At 45.2% G+C, this 22,129-nt stretch overlaps 1 protein-coding gene across 1 annotated transcript in view; it reads left to right on the top strand.

Moving 5' to 3' along the window:
- The window catches only part of ARHGAP35 (Rho GTPase activating protein 35), a 425,684-nt gene that overhangs the window by 205,149 nt on the left and 198,406 nt on the right, over positions 1 to 22,129 (top strand). The window contains exon 3 of the mRNA XM_069207659.1: positions 5,615 to 5,759. Within this exon, the coding sequence (XP_069063760.1) occupies positions 5,615 to 5,759 (145 nt within the window). The remainder of the gene's footprint in view (positions 1 to 5,614; positions 5,760 to 22,129) is intronic.

The raw sequence follows: 22,129 nt of genomic DNA, 5'->3' as shown, positions 1-22,129 counted from the left end.
TGAGGTCTAAATACTCAATCCACCCCATTCCACTCTCTCTCAACAGCAGTCCTAGACATCTGACAGGCTGCTCAATGCATACAGTCAGCAAGCACTGCCACCTTGACAAAGTCTGCAGAGAAGGCCATGTTGCTCTTCTAAGAGTGATAAATCTGCAGTTATACGTGCCCATCAGAAGAACAAGTTAATTACATTCAGTAAACAGCTGAAGGTACAGGGCAAAGAAAAAGGGTGACTGAGGGCACCCCTGCCTTGAGGTATGGAGAATGTCGTAAAGCGGAAAAGCATAGTACGTACTCCCCCCGAGCCTTGATAAATGCATTAAATATTTGTTTAGAATATTAGTCAAACGCTTTTCTAAGCAATGCAAGACCTTAGAAAGGGCTACGAGACCCTGTCAAACGCCTTCTTGGGATCAAAGAGTCATCCCTGACACCTCACATTCCAACATCAGTGATACAAAAATAAATAGGGTGTGTGTAAAACTTGTGAGACCCTGCGAAATATTTTAGTGTAAATCTTGACACCGCAATTGATTGAAGAACTAAGCAGAGAGTTACATTGTTCTAAGACGTTATCCTTATTTAGGTTTAGTAACATAGCTATATTGGTATCAATCCAGGGTGGAGGTGGTCTATTGCTCCATGTAAACACATCTCTTAGCTCAAGGAAAAGAAGATCTTTCAGTTCCCTGACAGTTTTATAAATTCACCCGACATTTTTGTGGGCTGAGCCGCTGGAGTTGCCATGGCCAAGCTGTTCATGCAAGACTTGTGGTCTTCCTGTACTCTAATCTGTGGGAGTTGGACTCGCCATATATAATTAAGCATATAATGCACCTGAGATTTTAAGTTTGCTCACGGCTTTATGTTGCAAAATACCAGAACTATTGCAAATATTATTTATTATGTTTGCAACAGTCCTATCTTTACGTTTGAGCGCTACAATCTTATCACTCATTTCCCTGTTTTTAAAAACTTTGAGTTTAAGTTGTGACTAATTTGAGTTTATATGAGAATTGGCATGCATGCTGCCAAAATGTGTTTGCGTTTCCTTACTTTGTCTACTTCACCACCTGTCTCAAAGCTGAGTGACCTAGGCTTAATTTCTAATAGCACTGACTTGACACGCATCCCTTTGCAGCTAGCATTATTTTCCCTATAATTTGTATAACGGAGGATGGCCCACCTAAATACTGCTTTAAATACCCCCCCGCCCCCCCTCCAGACATTAGGTAGGTACATGCTTGGTTACGTTCTTGGATACTGTTGATGATAGTTTTAAGACTTCTAGCTATTATTTTCTAGAAATGATGGACCAAATCGGAGGTTAATCGTTAAGATTTGCAGCTAAGCCCTCTATCTGTAATATATCGCTAAAGAGCAGAGTACTATCCAGTAGAACTTAAAGGTGTACAGTAGCCCTAGCTTGATCACTCAGTCTGACACCCAATAATATCTATAATCGAGTAGCAGTCATCTGGTGCAGAGAAATGGGTGTAATACTTTAAAATTGCACAACTTCATATTGGTACCTCAATGCCAAGCCTGATTAGGCAAGGCAGATCGTTAAATGCATTCAGATTTGTTAAGCGTGAGAAAAACGTTCCTAAGTGTTTCACCTTGGGTACGTTGACTCGCAAGAATGAACCCCCAGTTGCATTCGTAGGAACCTTTCTATTAGCATATATTTGTAAGGATATCACATGGCTGCCTATTCAAGCACTCACTCAGCAATATTGTGTGGACATTCACGACAGGCAAGTGGCATGGGCAAACCGTATTAAACACTTTCTTTCAGAATTTTGCTTTTGCTCACAAGCCATCTCATGCAAGGCTTAGCTACTGTTTTCCAGGCTGCACAGTATGGTTTATAAATATGTTTAGAACAGATAAAAAATGTTACCTCTCCAGACTCATTCATATCACACCAATATTGACGTGAATGTACAGTATACCAGAATTCACATTATTTGTTATTCTTTTTCCAGTGCAGACACTGATTTATTTTGCTCAGCCCTCATACGAAAGCCACGAAGAGGGAGAACACAGTCGGTGCTGTCTGTGCCCTGGTTCATTGTGTATTTTTCAGAAAAGGCTTCAAAAGTCGCCGCTGAACCAAAACGCCTTTGTGGAAAAACAGAAAATTGTAATGTTCCAAGCCTAACACGAGATGGCAGGAGTACACAGCACGTGAAATTACAGCGTTATTAATACGTGCAGACAGTGTGTTAAAGATTAGTAACGTTTTTCTTTCTTCATTAGCTCTGGCTGTGTATTGGGTGGATTTCTACACTTGCATAATGCACAAGACAAACTAGAAGTGTCTCTAGGATCTGACCTGATCTGCGCGATTCAAAGAAATTGTTGTTAAGTCAAGTGACAATCCTATCAATTCCTTTATTTTCAACTATAAACAGATTAAGAGAGCACAAGCAATCATTGAAAATCTATCCCAATAAGCAATGGCACTAGCACACGAACCTGGGGGCGAAACCAACAGCAAAGTGGGAACCGTTCACTACCAAACTAGGGGAAATGTTTGTAAAACCAGCTACCGCCCTTCCTCCATCAGTATCTGTCGGGTCAGTGTAGATCCTAAAGACCTAAAGGAGCCATCTACGGCAGCTCAAAAGATCAATAAATATCACTTTAAGGATCCTTCGTCGCACACCAGAGGACCTTGTTCTGCATGACACCCAAAGACAACAAAAAAGAACTTTGAGGAAGCTGAAGTGGTCAATTAACAGGCCACGTGAAGATGAGCCATGGGCAAAGATATTTGCAGATACTAAATGCTACAATAGTGCGCGGTTTTGGGGAACAATAAATAAGCTCCCAAGTCCCTAGCATAGGGGCATTACCTCCCACATATCGGAAGATGTCTAAACAAGAGATCTTGGAGATAATTTCAACTGTCTCCATCCTGTGCCTGCTACACAGATAGCATCTACCGAGAGGCCTACAAGTACTTGCTTAACCCCCCTATCAGAGTACCCAACAGCAACAAACAGCTAGAGCCTTAATAGAATGGATTTAATCAGATGTCAGATTGTCAAAGGCAGGAGAGAAGAAACCCCGGGATCAAATGGCATTCCTCCTGCATTCTTCAAAAATAATGCAGCCTTTTGGGCCGAAGTGCTGGCAGTTGGGCTCACTGGCAAAATGCCGTCCTCTTGGAGGGGGACAGTAATTTCACCTGTTTGCAAAAGTGGGGACAGATAGATGCCAAAAAACTATCGCTTAATCACCCTTATCGATAATGAGGCAAAGTGCTTTGCAGCAATCTTACTGAAAAAAATGTCATCTTGGATCGCAGAAAAGGGAATTATACCACTCAATCAAACTGGGTTCTCAGAAACCTCTGGCACAGCAACAATCATGGCCGTTTCACTTTTTATAGACAAGTCAATTGTCTCTAAACAGTCAGTGCATCTGTGTCTTATTGACTTCAGGGCAGCCTTTGATCATGTGGCGAGGTCCAGGCTTTGGACCAAACTATTACTTTGGGACAACTCCTGGACCGGATAATAGCTCTCCGCACTGATACTTGTGTGCAAAGAGCTGATGCACAGATGTGTCCTGGCCCCCACACTGTTTAACTTGTTTTTAGTCTACCTGGGGTGGTGGGGGGTGTTGGATACCTGCAACTCGTATGCCCTGAGGCTTGGGGGCAAGTCGCTGTCTAGCTTTATGTACGCAGATAATCTAGTACTAATTAGTCACACCAAGGTAGGCGTTGATCGATTCGACGTAACAGGAATATTCGGAAGAAAATGCTTTGAGCGTTAACTTTGAAAACACATGCACCATGACAATCAGCAACAGGAAGAACCCCCCAGCATGGTACTAGGGCTAGACATGGCTTCAACAAATCAAGGAATATGAATACCTAGGAGTGACTGTTGATAAATCAGGCAACGCTGTACAAGAAAGGAGCTCTATAACAGGGAAAGATCTTAGCCTAGCGTTATCTTTAAAAAGCTTAAAAACCCAACTGAATGGGCCATCATTTACCCCTCTTATTCAGGTACTACATGCCGAACCTCTGCCCACAATAGTGTATGGAAATAAGACCCTAAGATGCAGGGATGCGAACACTCTAGATAGCACAATAGTAAAAGCATACAGGATCATTTTTGGTCTACTAAAACACACCTCACCTGTGAAAATCAGGTTGGAGTTTGGCCTGGTAAGACAATCCTTGGCGAGGCGCCTACATTAACTTCTGGTGTAAAATTAGGGCAGCAGCCCTCGACCTCCTTAACTACTACTTATGTCAGGAGCTCCTGCCCACCTGAGCTTATCTTAATGAATCCCTGACTAGGACAGGGCTTACCCACTCATGGGAGACTCCCAGCTAGTCACATCACCCTTAAAAAAAAGTGGTCTGCAAACCCATCAAGTTCCTCTCCTTAGTAGAAGACAAGGGGACTTTTTCAGGGAGAGCCCATGCCTAGATGACATAAAACTCCTTCACTGCATTGGTTCCCCAGATGCCTCGGTCTGGGCTTTTCAAGACTCATCAAAGAGCAGTTCGTGAGGTATCGCTTGGGATTGTTATCCTGCGCCTTAAACCTACCTTTTGGTGGCTGAGACCCCCCACAAACGTGATCTGCCGCCTGTATGGCGCCGGCCCAGAACACATACTACCTTTGGCTATCCACCTGTGAGAGATGCTGACGGAAAGGAGATTATTTTTGAAAAAAATCATTTAATGAAAGCAGATTACGATCACAGAGACAGGCTGTGCTGACCTGCTTTGCCCCTGGCGACTCACAGTTAAACTGCTGCTTGATAAAATGTCTTATTCTTGCAAGCAGGAAGCTTCATGAGCCACCACAACAACTTGTTTCAGGCACTGCGTACACATGCACCTCTGGGACATTGAATAGGCCAGCACAGTCCTTAAACCCGCTCTGCATGTAGTACTTTTTCGGACTATGACTTCCTGCTCTTAGCTCCTAAAGATTCTGTGTCAGCCTAGGGAGGAGACTAAGTTGATTTTATGAATCAACACACAATGTGATACGTTGTGCCTTTAGAAACTTTTTAACTGATTTGACAAAAAGGAACACTCTACGCTGTATAAGCAGCATGACATGTTTTATATTTGAGGTTTATTGCTGGTTGTTAGCTGGTTGTTTTATTGCAATGGTTTTAAGTAACTAAGCAAATAAAGCTGAACTAAACTATGAAGTCAAGTGTTAAAAGCGTTCTGATTTTGGAGTGGGATTGTTTCATTGTTGGGTTGCTTGGAATTATGCATCTTAGAGCTCCAAATTGCAAGATGCTTATCCTATAGGGTGCACAGCATAATACAAACAGACAGGTAGCCTGCGGGCACATAGGAAGAGGAACAAATGCAATGTGTGTGCCTGCAAAAAAGCAAGGCAAGATAATTAAATCACAAAGAGCAGTGGATGCATTGATATATATTGCTTGTCTTAGGGAGACCATGGTAGCAGTCTGAGTTAAAACACATTCAAAATAAATGTAAGTGGTGGAACAGACTCTAAAGAGTAGATTTGGGTTGGCATACTTGAAATTTTATTTTGAGTAATATCTGTTCCTGATTTATGATCTTGTCTCAGTTGCTGTGACTTTCCTTGCAGAGAAACAAGCCCAAACCTCGGCCTTCCATCACCAAGACAATGTGGGAAAGTAATTATTTTGGAGTGCCTTTGTCGAGTGTGGTGTGTCCAGACAGACCGATTCCTGTTTTTATTGAGAGGTGCATTGAGTACATTGAAAAGACAGGTAAGTGTTTTGCTTTTTCCTATTGTCTCTTTTCTATAGTACCTTTTTCTTGTGCCTGTCTCGATTTCTTGTTTCCTCATCTTTCACCACCCCACCCTTTCTAACACTTGCATGTTTTTATAATACCTACTCTGCTATCCTATTCTGATTGTGAGCTTCCCCTCAAAAGTGAGCTCGGGTAATTGCATTTGCGGACTTTACCCGAGTTTCCCCGAAGAGGCTGAATAGATTGTTTAGGTCAAGTCTACCAGACAGCACAGCTGCCTGGGTGCGAAATAAATATCGTGGGCTTACCAGGAACTTAGAGGGACTTGCAGCCTGCACGTTGCTTACTATGGATTGGCTTTACAGCAGCCCCCTTTGCCTGCTTCTTATTCGATGGCTTTTCTTGTCTATCTTGAGCCTGCCTATCGCCTGGAGAGTTGCTGATTCACTTGTGTTGATTAATATCTCACTTTTAGAGAGCTACTTTTTTCTGTTTGTCTTAAGCAGTCCACAATAGTGCATATGTTTTCTAGCTGTATCCCTAATGTGTTCTCTACCTCCCCCTTCATGCTTCTTGTTACTTGCTCTCGCCTGTGTGGTTCTCCCCCACCACCGTCTAAGATGCTTTAGCCCTCATGTGCTTCTGCCCCTCCCATGCTTCTTTGCCCCCACAGTACTTTGGCACACAAACCTGTATGCTTTTCCCTCAAAATGCCCCAGCACGGGGAACCCTATACGACCTAAATGTAGAAGACGGTTTAAATTCTGCAAAAATTGCCACCACAAATGTTTGCAGAAAGATCACTACCCAGTCTACAATCTGTCTGCCTGTGAAACATCGAATGGATGACTGGAATGCCTGCTCCGTGTTCACGTCAAAGACCCAGAGACTGAGATAGAGGCAGAGGCAAGAGCATCACACCATGCAGGGACGAGGATCAACTCCGTCCCAAGACCTGGACCTGACTAACAGCGAGTAGGAGAATGTCACCTAAGGAGCCGAAGTTGAAACATCTGGCATAGACTTGAGGATCGTCGAACTTAGGGCAACCAAAAAGAAGGTGGAGGTAAGAGAGACGCTGAAGACAGGGCCTGAGTGCTGAAAAATCAGATTGACAGGTGTTGAAGGGATCCTCTGTGTTGAAGCACTCCCCGACTGAAAGCAGGCCCCAAGACAAAGATCCCCTCGGATGCCTCGAAAGGGACAGCTTAAGATGAAAATCTACTGAAATGCCAAAATCGTGGAAAGACTGGCACGGGAAAGACACATCGTTGTTGAAAAACAAGAGGTCTCAAAAGGATCCCAAGTCATCGACTGACATGTTGACAAAGGATTTCTCAACGTTGAACAGGAGGCCTACGACGAACCGTGACGCGAAAGAGAAGTTGGCTGAGATAGAAGTAACAGAAGAGGTGCTTCGCAGCTTAAATGGCCACCCTGCTTTAAAAGAAGAAGGATTTTGAGGAATCCTTAAAGGGGCAAAAAATTTCACCAAGGACTTCTACACCAAAAGAACGGGACAACAAAGTCGTCAAGGATATTCAACACCCCTGCCGCCAGAACCTCAAGAGAAAGACGAGGAGGAATTCTTTTGTAAGGAAGAGGAGTAACCACTCAAGAGGTTGAACAAAGGCTCAGGTCAATATGAATATGCTGAGTCGCAGTGGCAAGACTTGACGGAGGAAGGGGTAGACTCTTATCCGTCTAGATCTTCGTACCAAGATGACATGGGCATGTATAATCATGTTATAAAGAAAGCGGCCGATAAATATGATGCCCAGCTGGAGGAAGAGAGACCACATTCTTTCTTCCTGGAAACCCAATTGACATTGCAAGCCAGAAACCAATTTCTTCCAATGCTCACTACGGTCCTTGATCAAGGAAGAGAGGACTTCAGAGAATCCGTAACTTATAGAACCGTAACTCCAAGGGCGGAGAAGAAATACAAGCACTCTTTGAGGGATCCACCATACATCAAGGGCACAGTAGCAGCTGATTAAATCAGAACCTATATACAGCACGGAAGAGAGCCAACTTACCCACAACATTGAGACCTCCTACTGACAAGGAGAGTAAGAGGATGGAACTTATGGGCAGAAAATTTGAGCTAATTGTGGCAAATCGGTGGCGCATCGCAAACGCTTTCCTAAACATGCATGTGTACCAACCTTGGGAGGAGATGGCTGAACTGATGAAGCATCTGTCAGACCAGTACAAGAAGAGAGCTGCACATCTAGCAGAAGAGGGCAAAAAACGCCACCCACACCTGCATAAAATCTGCATTGGATGCAGCAGGCATCTCAAGCCAGCAGACGATGATGGGGGTTTCCCTATGCCGCCACTCATGACTGCGAATGTTGGGGTTCAAGTCGGATGTTCGGGTGAATATTTTGAATACCCCTTTCGATGGGGAAACAATTGTTTGGGAGCACAGTAGAGGACACCTTAAATCAGCTGGAAAAGGATAATGAGACAGTAAAATCTATGGAGGCTTTGCACTTTACTAAAGGAATGTGAAGAGGGGCAGTTGCCTCATGCAGGTCCACAGGAAGAGGACACTTCCAAGCGGGAACTTCACAACAGTCCTTCCAGGGAACCAATCAGACATCAGCAGTACCAACACGGAAGGCAGATCTTTCAAGGAAAAACAAGGGGCAGAGAACGGCCTCACAGGGGAGGTACATCTCCTCAAAACATGTGACTTCCTGTGAAGAAGGGGATCTTCCACGAACATCAGTGGAAGGCAAAACAGAACTTCACACCCTGAAGCAATTAGGAGAATGTCAAATCATCCATTTTTAAAAGGGAAGCCTCTTCTACTGGTTAGCAGTGTTGAGGGTTAATGCCAGCTAAATTACAGATGTAGCAAAAGGCAAAAAATCTGGACGATCACTCAGAAAACAAATTTCCTACTGTTTTTTTTTTTTTTTATAAAAATGACCACTTTGAACAATGACTTAAGTTTTAAGAATCTTTTTCTCCTCTGCTGACACATTAACCTGATCATCCAGCTGAGCTGAAAACAACTAATCAGCCACAGAAGACAAATTCTCCCTTTTAGTCGGTCCCAGCTTTCACTGTTTCAGCCATCACAGTCTTCTCCCAGCGATCAATGTCCCAACTGCTGTCGCTGATGATCAAAGGAAATCGAAATAAACATTTGGTAGGAACTGAGAGAGTAGTTCAATGTGGTCTTTATTTTTCTGTAGGGCATCAGTAAGCAACTGAAAACCTTTTGGCAGTGTCTGAGATGCATACACTGAATAAGTTGCAGAACCTAAACAAAACAATTGTAGCTGCATATGCTCTTTTAACCCCTTCGCTGCCAGGCCTTTTCCCCCTCGGGTGCCAGGCCTGTTTTTTGGCTATTTGGGGCAGTTTGCGCTTAGGCCCTCATAAGTTTTTGTAAACATAAGCTACCCACCCATCCTTTTTTCCCCAACATCCTAGGGATTCTAGAGGTACCCAGAGTTTGTGGGTTCCCCCAGAGGAGACCAAGAAATTAGCCAAAATACAACGAAAATTTCGTAAAAAAAGAAAAAGTAAAAAAAAAAAAAAGGGCCGCAGAAGGCGGCTTTTTGATTTTGTCCCTGAAAATGGCATCAACAAAGCGTTTGCGATGGCAAAATCACCATCTTCCCAGCTTTCAGGAACAGGCCGAGTTGAATCATAAAACCAAATTTTTCAACACAATTTTGGCATTTTACTGGGACATGCCCCATTTTTCTAATGTCTGTGCTTTTAGCCTCCTTCCAGTTATTGACAGAAATGGATGTGAAACCAAGGCTGGATCCCAGAAACATTTCTGAAAAGTAGACAAAAATCTGAATTCACCAAGGGGTCATTTGTATAGATCCTACAAGTGTTTCCTACAGAAAAAACAACTGAAATCAAAAAAATATTGAAATTGAGGTAAAGAAAAGCCATTTCTATCCACGTTTTGTGGGGATATATTGGGCTTGTAGGTTCATGAAGAACCCCAGGTACCCAGAGCCAGTAAAGGTGCTGCAACTTGCAATGGGTTTTCATTGTATACCTGGTATACAGCAATTTCGTTGGTGAAATATAAAGAGTGAAAAATAGGTATCAAGAAAACCTTTGTATTTCCAAAATGGACACAAGATAAGGTGTTGAGAAGCAGTGGTTACTTGCACATCTCTGATTTCCTCGGTGCCCATACTATCATGTGAATTACAGGGCATTTTTCAAATAGACGTCTTTTTTACACACTGTCTTACAGTTGGAAGGAAAAAATGTAGAGAAAGACAAGGGGCAATAACACTTGTTCTGTGTTTCCCCAAGTCTCCCGATAAAAATGGTACCTCACTTGCGTGGGTAGGCCAAGTGCCTGTGACAAGGAAGCGCCATAAACATGTTCAAAATGAGGGGGAACCAAATAAAATGTTTTTAGGCTGACAAGTGTGCATAATTTTTATCTGTGTAGATGCGACAATGCTCGGTGGTAGGAATTTTATGGATTCCTGCAGATTCCGGAAGGTTCCATCTCAAAAATGTGGGAAAAATGTGATTTCCAGCAAAGTTGGAGGTTTGCAGGGCATTGTGGGTAAGAAAATGGTGTGGGATTCATTTGAAGCAGACCACCCTGCACTCACCCAGATGTTAAGTTTTCAGATGTGTGTAGTCCTCGTAGATTTTTCTACATGGCAGCGTCCCAAAGTACAAAAAGTGTAGCCCTCACCATTCCAAGTGGGACGAATCTGAGAGTTAGACAAGCTCTCATGGCCCAAATGTAAAACCAAACCCAAAATATGTCCTCTTGCTTGCCATGTGATTAGATGTTTTAGTGTGCGGGGAGAGCTGAAAGACTGTTACCACCTTCAGTTGGGGTGGGGGCATAACCATATAACCATGCCCGTACTGGTTGGTAGCCACCACCCCACTTTTTATTTTATTTTATTCTCTGGCATCTAGTAGGTTTTCTGCCCCCCTTGGGAGTGAATTGGGGTAATTGCCCCATCTGCTCACCGGTGGGCAGAACAACTTTGTCCCCATTTATTTGGGGGTGGGGGTAAGGCCATACCCCCACCCTCTTATTTAAAAAAAAAAGAAAAAAAAAAAAAAAAGAAAATCTTCTCTGGTGTCTGATGGGCCTTCCAGAAATAGGCTGATCTGCCCCCCCAGGGCCCCTTTGTGTAAAATTGGCGCAAAAAATTTAAATCCTTGGTGTCCAGTGGTTTCTGGCCCCATTGGGGACAGATTGACCTAAGAAAAATAATGTCCTCCTGGTGAGAATACTATATTTCATGGCATATGTGGCTGTAGATATACTTACTCTGCACACTCCTGCTATCTAGTGTTTGGGCCAGATGTGTGCAAGTTGTATTTCTTCAAAGAAGTCTCTTGAGTCACAAGATAAAATGACTCTTTCTCTCAGTGATAATGCTCATGAGCGTCAACTCTATTGTTTGATTGCTTTCTTTCTGCCATCGGGTTCAGACATGTTCTTCGGTGCTCCGGTTCGAGACAGGTTTCGGTCTGTCTTTGATCTGTTTATCTCTGTACCTGTCGGTACTGTTCTCATTCGCGTTTTTACTCTCACCTTCGAAAACAGAAGGCAGTTGTTTGACGTCAATTCAAATTTTTCCACTCACAGCCTTCCGGCCTCACCCATATGGGCCTATTTTCACCTAATTGGATTCAACAGATCATGCACTGCTAATGAAGTGGACTCCATTTTGGTTCTGTGCCCCCCTACCACACCAAATACCCACAAGCCGACCTTCATCAGGTTTGCAACTTTTGTCTCTGGAATATGACGAGGCAAACAACAAAGCTTGTTGATCTTTTTGTTCAGAGAAGATGCTGCAGGACCCTTGTGTGTGTCAAAAAAGAAATGCAACCCAAAGATATGGAGGAAACTCCTGACATTTCCGACACTATGATGTCGAACAGGAGGAAGAACTACATGAGTTCGCGGCAGAAGAAGAGACTTTTTCCATTTCAAACTTGGAATCTGACCCCGAAGTAGAGTTCGGTATGCAGGCACAAGATCTTCCTCCAGGACAGGGCGAGTGAGTACTCATGCCCCTTCCCAGTCCACTAAGAGACATTTGGTTTTGAACAAAACTACAGCTTCTGGGCCACCTCTGCGGTCACACCAAGTTAGGTAGCAAACTCATGCTAAGGATGCCCTGCCTTCGGGCATGTGCCAAAAGCTAGGTCGAAACCTCCCACATTGAGCCAACCAACTTTGGTACTGAGCCGACCAGCCACCTCATCGGCTCCGAGCACCCCAGTTTCCTCTGCACCATAACCAAAGCAGAGTTTGGCACCAATAGCTCCGGCACCTCCTTGGGCACCGGAACAGATACTAGAAACTATAACCGAAAGGCTAGATCCAAAACAGAAGAAGCTCCACATCCAGTCTTCTATGGGTCGAATTATGGCAAAGGCTGTGCCAGAAAGCGTGAGCTTTGTTTTGGATAAGCCATCGATCCTCCTGCATCTGCAAGAAAAAGAAAAATGGCATTGCCGCAAGTCCTATACAGCCACCTTTGCCTGCTTCTCCGCCCCCACCACCACATCATTCACAACATCACTCACTTAGTGATATACGTGACGTTACTCCATAGGGCTCCCAGCAATCCTACACTGGGGATCAGGGAAGGGGAGATGACACTGATCAGCAACCAACAGATTCATGGGTCGCTTATAACTTTGACCATCCTGGGGACATTGACCCAGAGCTTACTCAGCTAAGCTTTCACCCCCAGATGATGGAACATCCTTCTAGGAACTCATTGCTAGGGCTGCTACATATCACCAGGTCCATTTGCACAAAGACCCAATTGAAGATGACTTTCTTTTTGAGACACATTCAAATACCACTAGGGCATGTCAATATTTGCCCATGTTAAAAGGGATGCTCCGCCACGTGGATTACATTTTTAAAGATCCAGTACGGGCAACATTAAATTCACCAACGGTAGATAAAAAGTGCAAAGCTGCACCCTCTGATCCACCATACATCAGGGATCAACATACCCCCTGTCTCACTGTTAGTATCTAATACACACAAAAAGAGCTAATTCGCAGACAACAGCAGGTGCCCCACGGCCAGATAGAGAGCCTAAACTCATTAATGCATCAGGGATGAAAGTTACAGCACAAGCAGCCAACCATTGGCGAATTGCTAACACCCAAGGGTTATTGGCAAGGAACGAATGGTCCCATTGGGATGAAATGAAAGAACTCCTCCAACATCTCCCTTAAGAGTATAAGAAAAGAGGTCACCAAATTGTTCAGGAGGGCAAACTTAATTCAAATAATTCTATCAGGTGTGCCCTTGACTCTGCAGACACTGTTGCCAGGGATATCAATGCTGTCATATTACTATGTAGGCATGCATGACTATGCTTATTTGGCTGTAAGCCAGATGTACAACAATCCCTGCTGAATGGCTCTTTTGATCAGCAACATCTGTTTGGTCCCCAGGTGTACCAAAAGTTCGGGAAAATGAAAAAGAATACGTAAGTTGCAAATTTCAAGCGACCGTTACAAACTCCCTCGGTGTCCCACATATAAGCAATATAGCAAGACACTACCATCAGATGCCTCTACCTCTTCTTACAGGCATCAGTCCTCCATTTCAAAGGATATTAATGAGGTGCATAAAGAGGAAACAACACCAAGGGCATTGTTAAGGGTGCTTCCCCTCGCGCAACACCCTCCACCTCAAAATAGTGACTCACTGCTCATTCCCCTGATCACTTTACACCCGTCGAGGGAGGGTGATTACATTTCTTCCAAGTTTGGCTGACCATTACAACAGGTCAGTGGTTGTTGGAAATTATCCAACATGGTTATTGTCTGGAGCTTATCAAGACACCTCCAAACATACCACCTCTCAGACGCAAACTTTCCACAGAACATCTAACCTTGCTCAAATAGGAAGTACAGACTCTCTTGCTCAAAGGAGCTCTCCCTTCTTCAGCAGCAGGGTTTGGGAGTATATTCCCTAAAATTCCTTGTTCCCCAAAAAAGATGGTTCACTCTGGCCAGTAGTAGACCTCAGACTGTTAAATCATTACATTCTTTTGGAACACTTTCAAATGTTAACTCTACAAAATATGATTCCCCTGCTACAACATGATGACTTTGCATGCAATAGACATAAAAGAAGCTTACTTTCACACTCCAGTGCATCCAGCACACCACAAATACCTCAGGTTTGTAATAGCCCAAATGCATTATCAATTCAAAATGGTTCCATTTGGAGTCACTACTGCTCCCCGGTTATTCACTGAATGTCTAGCTCTAGTTGCAGCACATCTATGCAGACACAGGATTCATGTCTTCCCATATCTGGATGATTGGCTCATCAAAGCCAGTACGAGTCAGTTGTGTCTACAACATACTCAGTCCACTCTACAACTTCTTCATCAGTTAGGGTTCACAATCAATATAGAAATGCAACGCCTTCAAAAATTCCGCCTTATTTAGGTGATAGTCTCAACACACAGTTTGGATTGGCCTACCCCAATGCAGCCAGGATTCACAACATCACAATGCTGCTTCAACAATTTCATGTCCCTCAATGCACGACAGTTAGAACAGTTCAGCGACTTTTAGGCATGATGGCATCTTGCATTGCAAGAGTGTGCATGCGAGATTACATATGCGCCTGCTGCAGGAATGTCTGGCGAGTAAATGGTCTCAGTCTCAGGGTCAATTACACGATCTAGTGTTGGTAGGGACCTGCATCCAGAACTCTCTGCAGTGGTGGAACACACAAAACCTATCAAAAGGACAACCGTTTATCAACCCTGTTCCCTAGATCATTCTCAAAGCAGACCCTCACAGGATGGGGTGCTCACCTACAAGACATCACAATCCTGGGACTCCAGACATCATGACCTGCACGTCAACTACCTAGAGCTTCAGGCTTCCGGGGGTGGAGGTGGGGTGCATTCTCTTTTTAGTTATCATACCTATCTCAGACTATTTCGCGTTGGGCAATATGTCACCACATTCACCTGTTAGTTGAATACCTCCCAGGGATTGGCAGCAAGTTTGCCATCCTAAGCAGCATGCCGCAACAAGTCCACAAATGGAAACTCCACCCCAGAGTCCTCCCATACTTTCAGAAGTGGGGGGTTCCACGCATAGATCTCTTCGCAACCGCAGACAATACAAAATGCTCAAGCTTCTCCCCCGGGCTCCCACACTCACTATCCAAAGGCAATGCTTTATGGATGAATTTGTCAGTGATATTTGCCTACGCTTTTCCACCTCTCCCCCTACTTCCGTTTGTTGTTCGGAAGATCAGGCAAACATCTCTCACCCTTATTCTAGTAGTTCCCACTTGGGCTCAGCAACCATGGTTCACCACACTATCCAAGCTCTTGATAGTACTCCATGAGAAGCTTCCCCTCAGTCCGGATCTTCTGACTCAGAACCAGGGAAAAATCAGGCACCTACATCCAAAGGAACTCAACTTTGTGATTTGGCTCCTGAAGCCATAGAATTTGGATTTCTAAAAATCCCTCAAGAAGGCATGACCGACCTCAAGGAGGCACACAAGGCCACAACCAGAGGGTGTTATGCTGCTAAGTGGAAAAGATTCATTTTCTACTGCTGTGACCTACATTGATCCATTTAATGTATCTGTTATATTATCTATTTACTTCATTTGCAGACCTCTAGTTTAGTGTACACCTCAAATCGCTTGCATCTAGCTGCAGTAGCTGCCTACTTGCAAAACAAACATTCGTCATTGTTTAAAATACCAGTCATTAAAGGATTCATGGAGGGCCTTAAATGAGTAATTCCACCCAGGATTCCCCTTGCACTCTCTTAGAATCTCAACATTGTGCTTATCAGACTTGTGGGCCCACAATTCGGACCTTTGCATAGTTTTTCTCTTCAGTTCCTATCATGGTTAGTAGCAATCACTTCATTAAGACGTGTCCTTGAGCTCCAGGCTCTAACCTTGGAAGAAGCTTGCAGTTACACCCAGATAGAGTAGTCCTCCAAACTAACCTAAAATTCCTTCCAAAGGTAGTTTCTGCTTTCCAGCTAAACCAGTCAGTTGAATTACCGGTTTGCGTTCCACAACCTGATTAATTTGCAGGAAGGGCCCTTCATACACTGGATGTAAAAAGAGCTTTAACATACTATACTGACAAAAATAGAGTTTCGTAAGACCAAACAATTCTGTGCTTTTTCACCCCCTCACATAGAAAGGCCTATATCTAAATCAGGCTTTTCGAAAAGGAAAATTAAATGCATTCAGACCTGTCATGCCAAAGCTAGAAAAACTTTGCCTGCTCCTCCTAGAGCACACACAACTCGTAAGAATGGAGCAGCTATGACTTTGCTGGGCTGTATACCTATAGCTGATATTTGTAAAGCAGCTATGTGGTCAACTCAACATACTTTCACTTAACATTACTGTGTTGATATTTTTGGATGCCAACAAGCAAATGTATGACAGTCGGTGCTATGTACCCTTTTTCAAACAGCTGCAATGCCCATAGGTTAGCCACCGCTTACAGAAGGGCACTGCTTTAAAGTCTGTGCAGAGCATGTTGTACCTACAGCCACACATGCCATCGAATGGATTGTTACCCTGTGAGCATCTGTAGGAAGTTGGCTCTGTATATACTATTTCAAAGTAAGAAATAGTGTGCACAGAGTCCAAGGGTTCCCCTTAGAGGTAAGATAGTGGCAAAAAAGAGATAATTCTAATGCTCTGTTTTGTGGTATTGTGGTTGAGCAGTAGGCTTATCAGAGGGTAGTGTTAAGCATTTGTTGTACCCACACAGGCAACAAATGAGCGACACACACTCAAAGACTTACTCCAGGCCAATAGGTTTTTAAATAGAAAAATATATTTTCTTAGTTTATTTTAACCCCTTCGCTGCCAGGCCTTTTCCCCCTTCTGTGCCAGGCCTTTTTTTGCCTATTTGGGGCAGTTCGCGCTTAGGCCTTCATAACTTTTTGTCCACATAAGCTAACCAAGCCAAATTTGCGTCCTTTTTTTCCAAAATCCTAGGGATTCTAGAGGTACCCAGACTTTGTGGGTTCCCCTGAAGGAGGCCAAGAATTATCCAAAATACAGTGAAACTATATTTTTTTTCAAAAAAATTGGAAAAAGTAGCTGCAGAAGAAGGCTTGTGGTTTTTCCCCTGAAAATGGCATCAACAAAGGGTTTGCGGTGCTAAACTCAGCAGCTTCCCAGCTTTCAGGAACAGGCAGACTTGAATCAGAAAACCCAATTTTTCAACACAATTGTGGCATTTTACTGGGACATACCCCATTTTTGCAATTTTTTGTGCTTTCAGCCTCCTTCCAGTCAGTGACAGAAATGGGCATGAAACCAATGCTGGATCCCAGAAGCCTAAACATTTCTGAAAAGTAGACGAAAGTCTGAATTCAGCAAGGGGTCATTTGTGTAGATCCTACAAGGGTTTCCTACAGAAAATAACAATTGAAAAAGAAAAATATTGAAATTGAGGTGAAAAAAACATCAATTTTTCTCTACGTTTTACTCTGTAACTTTTCCCTGCAATGTCAGATTATCGAAAGCAATATACCATTACGTCTGCTGGACTCCTGGTTGTGGGGATATATAGGGCTTGTAGGTTCATCAAGAACCCTAGGTACCCAGAGCCAATAAATGAGCTGCACCCTGCAGTGCGTTTTCATTCTATACCGGGTATACAGCAATTAATTTGCTGAAATATAAAGAGTAAAAAATACCTATCAAGAAAACCTTTGTATTTCCAAAATGGGCACAAGATAAGGTGTTGAGGAGCAGTGGTTATTTGCACATCTCTGAATTCCGGGGTGACCATACTAGCATGTGAATTACAGGGCATTTCTCAAATAGATGTCTTTTTTACACACTCTCCTATATTTGGAAGGAAAAAATGTAGAGAAAGACAAGGGGCAATAACACTTGTTTTGCTAATCTATGTTCCCCCAAGTCTCCCGATAAAAATGTTACCCAGAATCCTTTGCAAACCTCAAAATTTGGCTAAAAAAACACATGTTCCTCACATTTCTGTGGCAGAAAGTTCTGGAATCTGAGAGGAGGCACAAATTTCCTTCCACCCAGCGTTCCCCCAAGTCTCCCGATAAAAATTATACCTCACTTGTGTGGGTAGGCCTAGCGCCCGTGACAGGAAACGCCCCAAAGCGCAACGTGGACACATCCACATTTTTGGAAGAAAACAGGAGGTGTTTTTTGCGAAGTGCCTACCTGTAGATTTTGGCCTCTAGCTCAGCTGCCACCTAGGGAAACCTACCAAACCTGTGCATTTCTGAAACCTAGAGACCTAGGGGAATCCAAGATGGGGTGTCTTGTGGGGCTCGGAACAGGTTCTGTTACCAAGAATCCTTTGCAAACCTCAAAATTTGGCTAAAAAAACACGTTCCTCACATTTCTGTGGCAGAAAGTTCTGGAATCTGAGAGGAGCCACAAATTTCCTTCCACCCAGCGTTCCCCCAAGTCTCCCGATAAAAATGATACCTCACTTGTGTGGGTAGGCCTAGCGCCCGCAACAGGAAATGCCCCAAAGCGCAACGTGGACACATCCTAATTTTTTTAAACAAAACAGGTGTTTTTTGCAAAGTGCCTACAAGTAGATTTTGGCCTGTAGCTCAGCCGGCACCTAGGGAAACCTACCAAACCTGTGCATTTTTGAAAACTAGAGACCTAGGGGAATCCAAGATGGGGTGACTTGTGGGGCTCTGACCAGGTTCTGTTACCCAGAATCCTTTCCAAACCTCAAAATTTGGCTAAAAAAACACATGTTCCTCACATTTCTGTGGCAGAAAGTTCTGGAATATGAGAGGAGCCACACATTTCCTTCCACCCAGCGTTCCCCCAAGTCTCCCGATAAAAATGATACCTCACTTGTGTGGGTAGGACTAGCGCCCACAAAAGGAAATGGCCCAAAACACAACGTGGGCACATCAGTTTTTCATAGAAAACAGTGCCTACCTGTGGATTTTGGCCTGTAGCTCAGCCGGCACCTGGGGAAACCTAGCAAACCAGCGCATTTAAGAAAACTAGAAATCCAGGGGAATCCAAGATGGGGTGACTTGCGGGGCTCTGACCAGGTTATGTTACCCAGAATCCTTTGCAAACATCAAAATTTGGCCAAAAATACACTTTTTCCTCATTTCGGTGACAGAAAGTTCTGGAATCTGAGAGGAGCCACAAATTTCCTTCCACCCAGTGTTCCCCTAAGTCTCTCGATAAAAATGGTACCTCACTTCTGTGGGTAGGCCTAGCGCCCACAAAAGGAAATGGCCCAAAACCCAACGTGGACACAACATATTTTTTCACAGAAAACAGAGGTGTTTTTTAAAAAGTGCCTACTTGTGGATTTTGGCCTCTAGCTCTGCCGGCCCGGGGGGGGGGGGGGGGGGGGGGGGGGGGGGCAGAAATGCCCTAAAATAAATTTTACCCCCCCCCCCCTGCCCGGGAGCGACCCTTGCCTACGGGGTCGCTCCCCCTGTGTGACATTGGTGCCAAAAAACAAATCCCCAGTGCCTAGTGGTTTCTGCCCCCTTGGGGGCAGATTGACCTAAAATCACCCAATCTGCCCCCAAGGGGGGCAGAAATGGTCTAAATACAATTTGCGCACCAGGGGAGCGACCCTTGCCTGATGGGTCGCTCCCCATCTCTCAAAAAACAAACAAACACAAAAAAAAAAACACACAAAAAAAATTTGCCTGGCGCCTAGAGGTTTGTGTCCCCCCCCGGGGGCAGAAATGGCCTAAAATAAATTTGCCCCCCTCCCTGCAGAGCTTCCAGCGCGATGGGGGAGGCCCCTGTGACAAATCAGCTCGCGCGCTGACATCACGGGGGTGGAAGGGGAAGGTCGTTCCCTTCCATCCCCACCTTGGGGGGCGGGAGGGGTGCACAGGGGGGGCGCGCTAGCGCTCCCCCAATTTCCCGTGTGCCTTGGACGAGGTGACCTCGTCCAAGGCACACGGGAACTGTAGCCTTGGACGAGGTGACCTCGTCCAAGGCACAGAAGGGGTTAATGACCTCATGTTCAAGATTTGAAGTAAACACATAAAATGCAAGTTTCTTCACTTAGGTAACTTAGGAACTTTGCATAAAAGCAATATATACAGTCTTTGTAAAAAAAATGGCAATATGCTATTTTTAAAGTGGACACAGTGCAAAAATCAACAGTTCCTGGGGGGAGGTAAGTAAAGGTTAATTTGGGAGGTAAGTAAAACACTTACAAGTCTCAGTTCTGGGGCATAGGCAGCCCACGTTGGGGGTTCAAGGCAACCCCAAAGTTACCATACCAGTAGCTCGGGCCGGTCAGGTGCAGAGGTCAAAGAGGTGCCCAAAACACATAGGCGCCTATGGAGAACAGGGGTGCTCCGGTTCCAGTCTGCCAGCAGGTAAGTACCTGCGTCCTCTGGGGGTAGACCAGGGTTTTTTTGTAGAGCAAGAGGGGGGGGGGGAGGAGAGGGTGAAGAAACACAAGTAGGCACACAAAACACACCCTCAGCGGCACAGGGGCGGCCGGGTGCAGTGTGCAAAGCAGGCATCGGGTTTCAGATAGAAATCAATGGAGGGACCCGGGGGTCACTCTAGTTGTGCATGCAGGCAGGCACGGGGGGGCTTCTCGGGACAGCCACCACTTGGGCTAGGCAGAGGGTCGCCTGGGGGTCACTCCTGCGCTAAGGTTCGGTTCTTTCAGGTCCTGGGGGCTGCAGGTGCAGTGCTGGTTCCAGGCGTCGGGTCCCTTGCTACAGGCAGTCGCGGTCAGGTGGAGCCTCTGGATTCTCTCTGCAGGTGTCGCTGTGGAGGTTCAGGGGGGTCGTCTCTGGCTACTCACGGGCTCGAACTCGCCGGGGAGTCCTTCCTGTGATGTTGGTTCTCTGGATCTCGAGCCGGGGGCATCGGGTGCAGAGAGTGAAGTCTCGCGCTTCCAGCGGGAAACGTGCTGTCTTTGAAAGTTGCTTCTTTGTTGCAAAGAAGTTGCTGGTTTTGAGCAGGGCCGCTGCTCACGAGGGTTTCTTGGTCCTTTAGGCCAGGGCAGTCCTCTGAGGCTTCAGAGGTCGCTGGTTCCTGTTGGATGCGTCGCTGTTTGCAGGTTTTCGAAGTTAGAGTCAGGCCGGTAGGGCTGGGGCCAAAGCAGTTGTCGTCGTCCGTCTTCTCTGCAGGCTTGTAGGTCAGCAGTCCTTGTTTCTTCAGGTTGCAGGAATCTGATTTCCGGGGATCTGGGGTGCCCCTAAATACTGAATTTAGGGGTGTGTTTAAGTCGGGGTGGGCAGTAGCCAATGGCTACTGTCCTGGAGGGTGGCTACACCCTCTTTGTGGACATCCCTAATCCTATTGTGGGAATCCTCCAAAAGTAAGATGGAGGATTTCTCAAGGCAGGGGTCACCTCAGCTTAGGACACCTTAAGTCCTTGTTTTTCTCATTATCTCCTCCTGCCTTGCCGCCAAAAGTGAGGGCAGTGGCCGGAGTGGCGGGCATCTCCACTAGCTGGGGTGCCCTGGGGCGCTGTAACAAAAGAGGTGAGCCTTTGAGGCTCACTGCCAGGTGTTAGTTCCTGCAGGGGGAGTTGTGAAGCACCTCTACCCCAGTACAGGCTTTGTTCCTGGCCACAGAGTGACAAAGGCAATCTCCCCATGTGGCCAGCAACATGTCTGGTGTGTGGCAGGCTGGCAGAAACTGGTCAGCCTACACTAGAAGTCGGATTGGTATGCAGGGGACATCTCTAAGATTCCCTCTGGTTGTATGTTACAATAAATTGCACACTGGCATCAGTGTGCATTTATTGTTCTGAGAAGTTTGATAGCAAACTTCCCAGATTTCACTGTAGCCATTATGGAACTGTGGAGTTTGTGTCTGACAAACTCCCAGACCATATACTTGTATGGCTACCCTGCACTTACAATATCTAAAGTTTTGCTTTGCCACTGTAGTGGCATAGTGCTCATGCACACATGCCCTCACCTGTGGTATAGTGCACCCTGCCTTAGGGCTGTAAGGCCTGCTAGAGGGGTGACTTACCTAAGCCACAGGCAGTGTGAGGTTGGCATGACACTCTGAGGGGAGTGTCATGTCGGCGCTGTGCATGTGCTGAGTGAGGGGTCCATAGGGTGGCATAAGACATGCTGCAGCCCTTAGAGACCTTCCCTGGCATCAGGGCCCTTGGTACTAGGGGTACCATTTACAAGGGACTTATCTGGGTGGCAGGGCTGTGCCAGTTGTGGAGACAAAGGTACAGTTTAGGGAAAGAACACTGGTGCTGGGGCCTTTTTAGCAGGGTCCCAGCACACTTTTAAGCAAAACTTAGCATCAGCAAAGGCAAAACGTTAGGGGGTAACCATGCCAAGGAGGCATTTCCTTACAGCATCTATTTGTGGCATGTAGTGC

Source organism: Pleurodeles waltl, chromosome 9, assembly GCF_031143425.1.
Source record: "Pleurodeles waltl isolate 20211129_DDA chromosome 9, aPleWal1.hap1.20221129, whole genome shotgun sequence".
In the NCBI taxonomy this organism is placed as follows: Eukaryota; Metazoa; Chordata; class Amphibia; order Caudata; family Salamandridae; genus Pleurodeles; species Pleurodeles waltl.
Note: the sequence above shows the minus strand (reverse complement) of the source record. Positions and strands in the feature narration are given on the sequence as shown.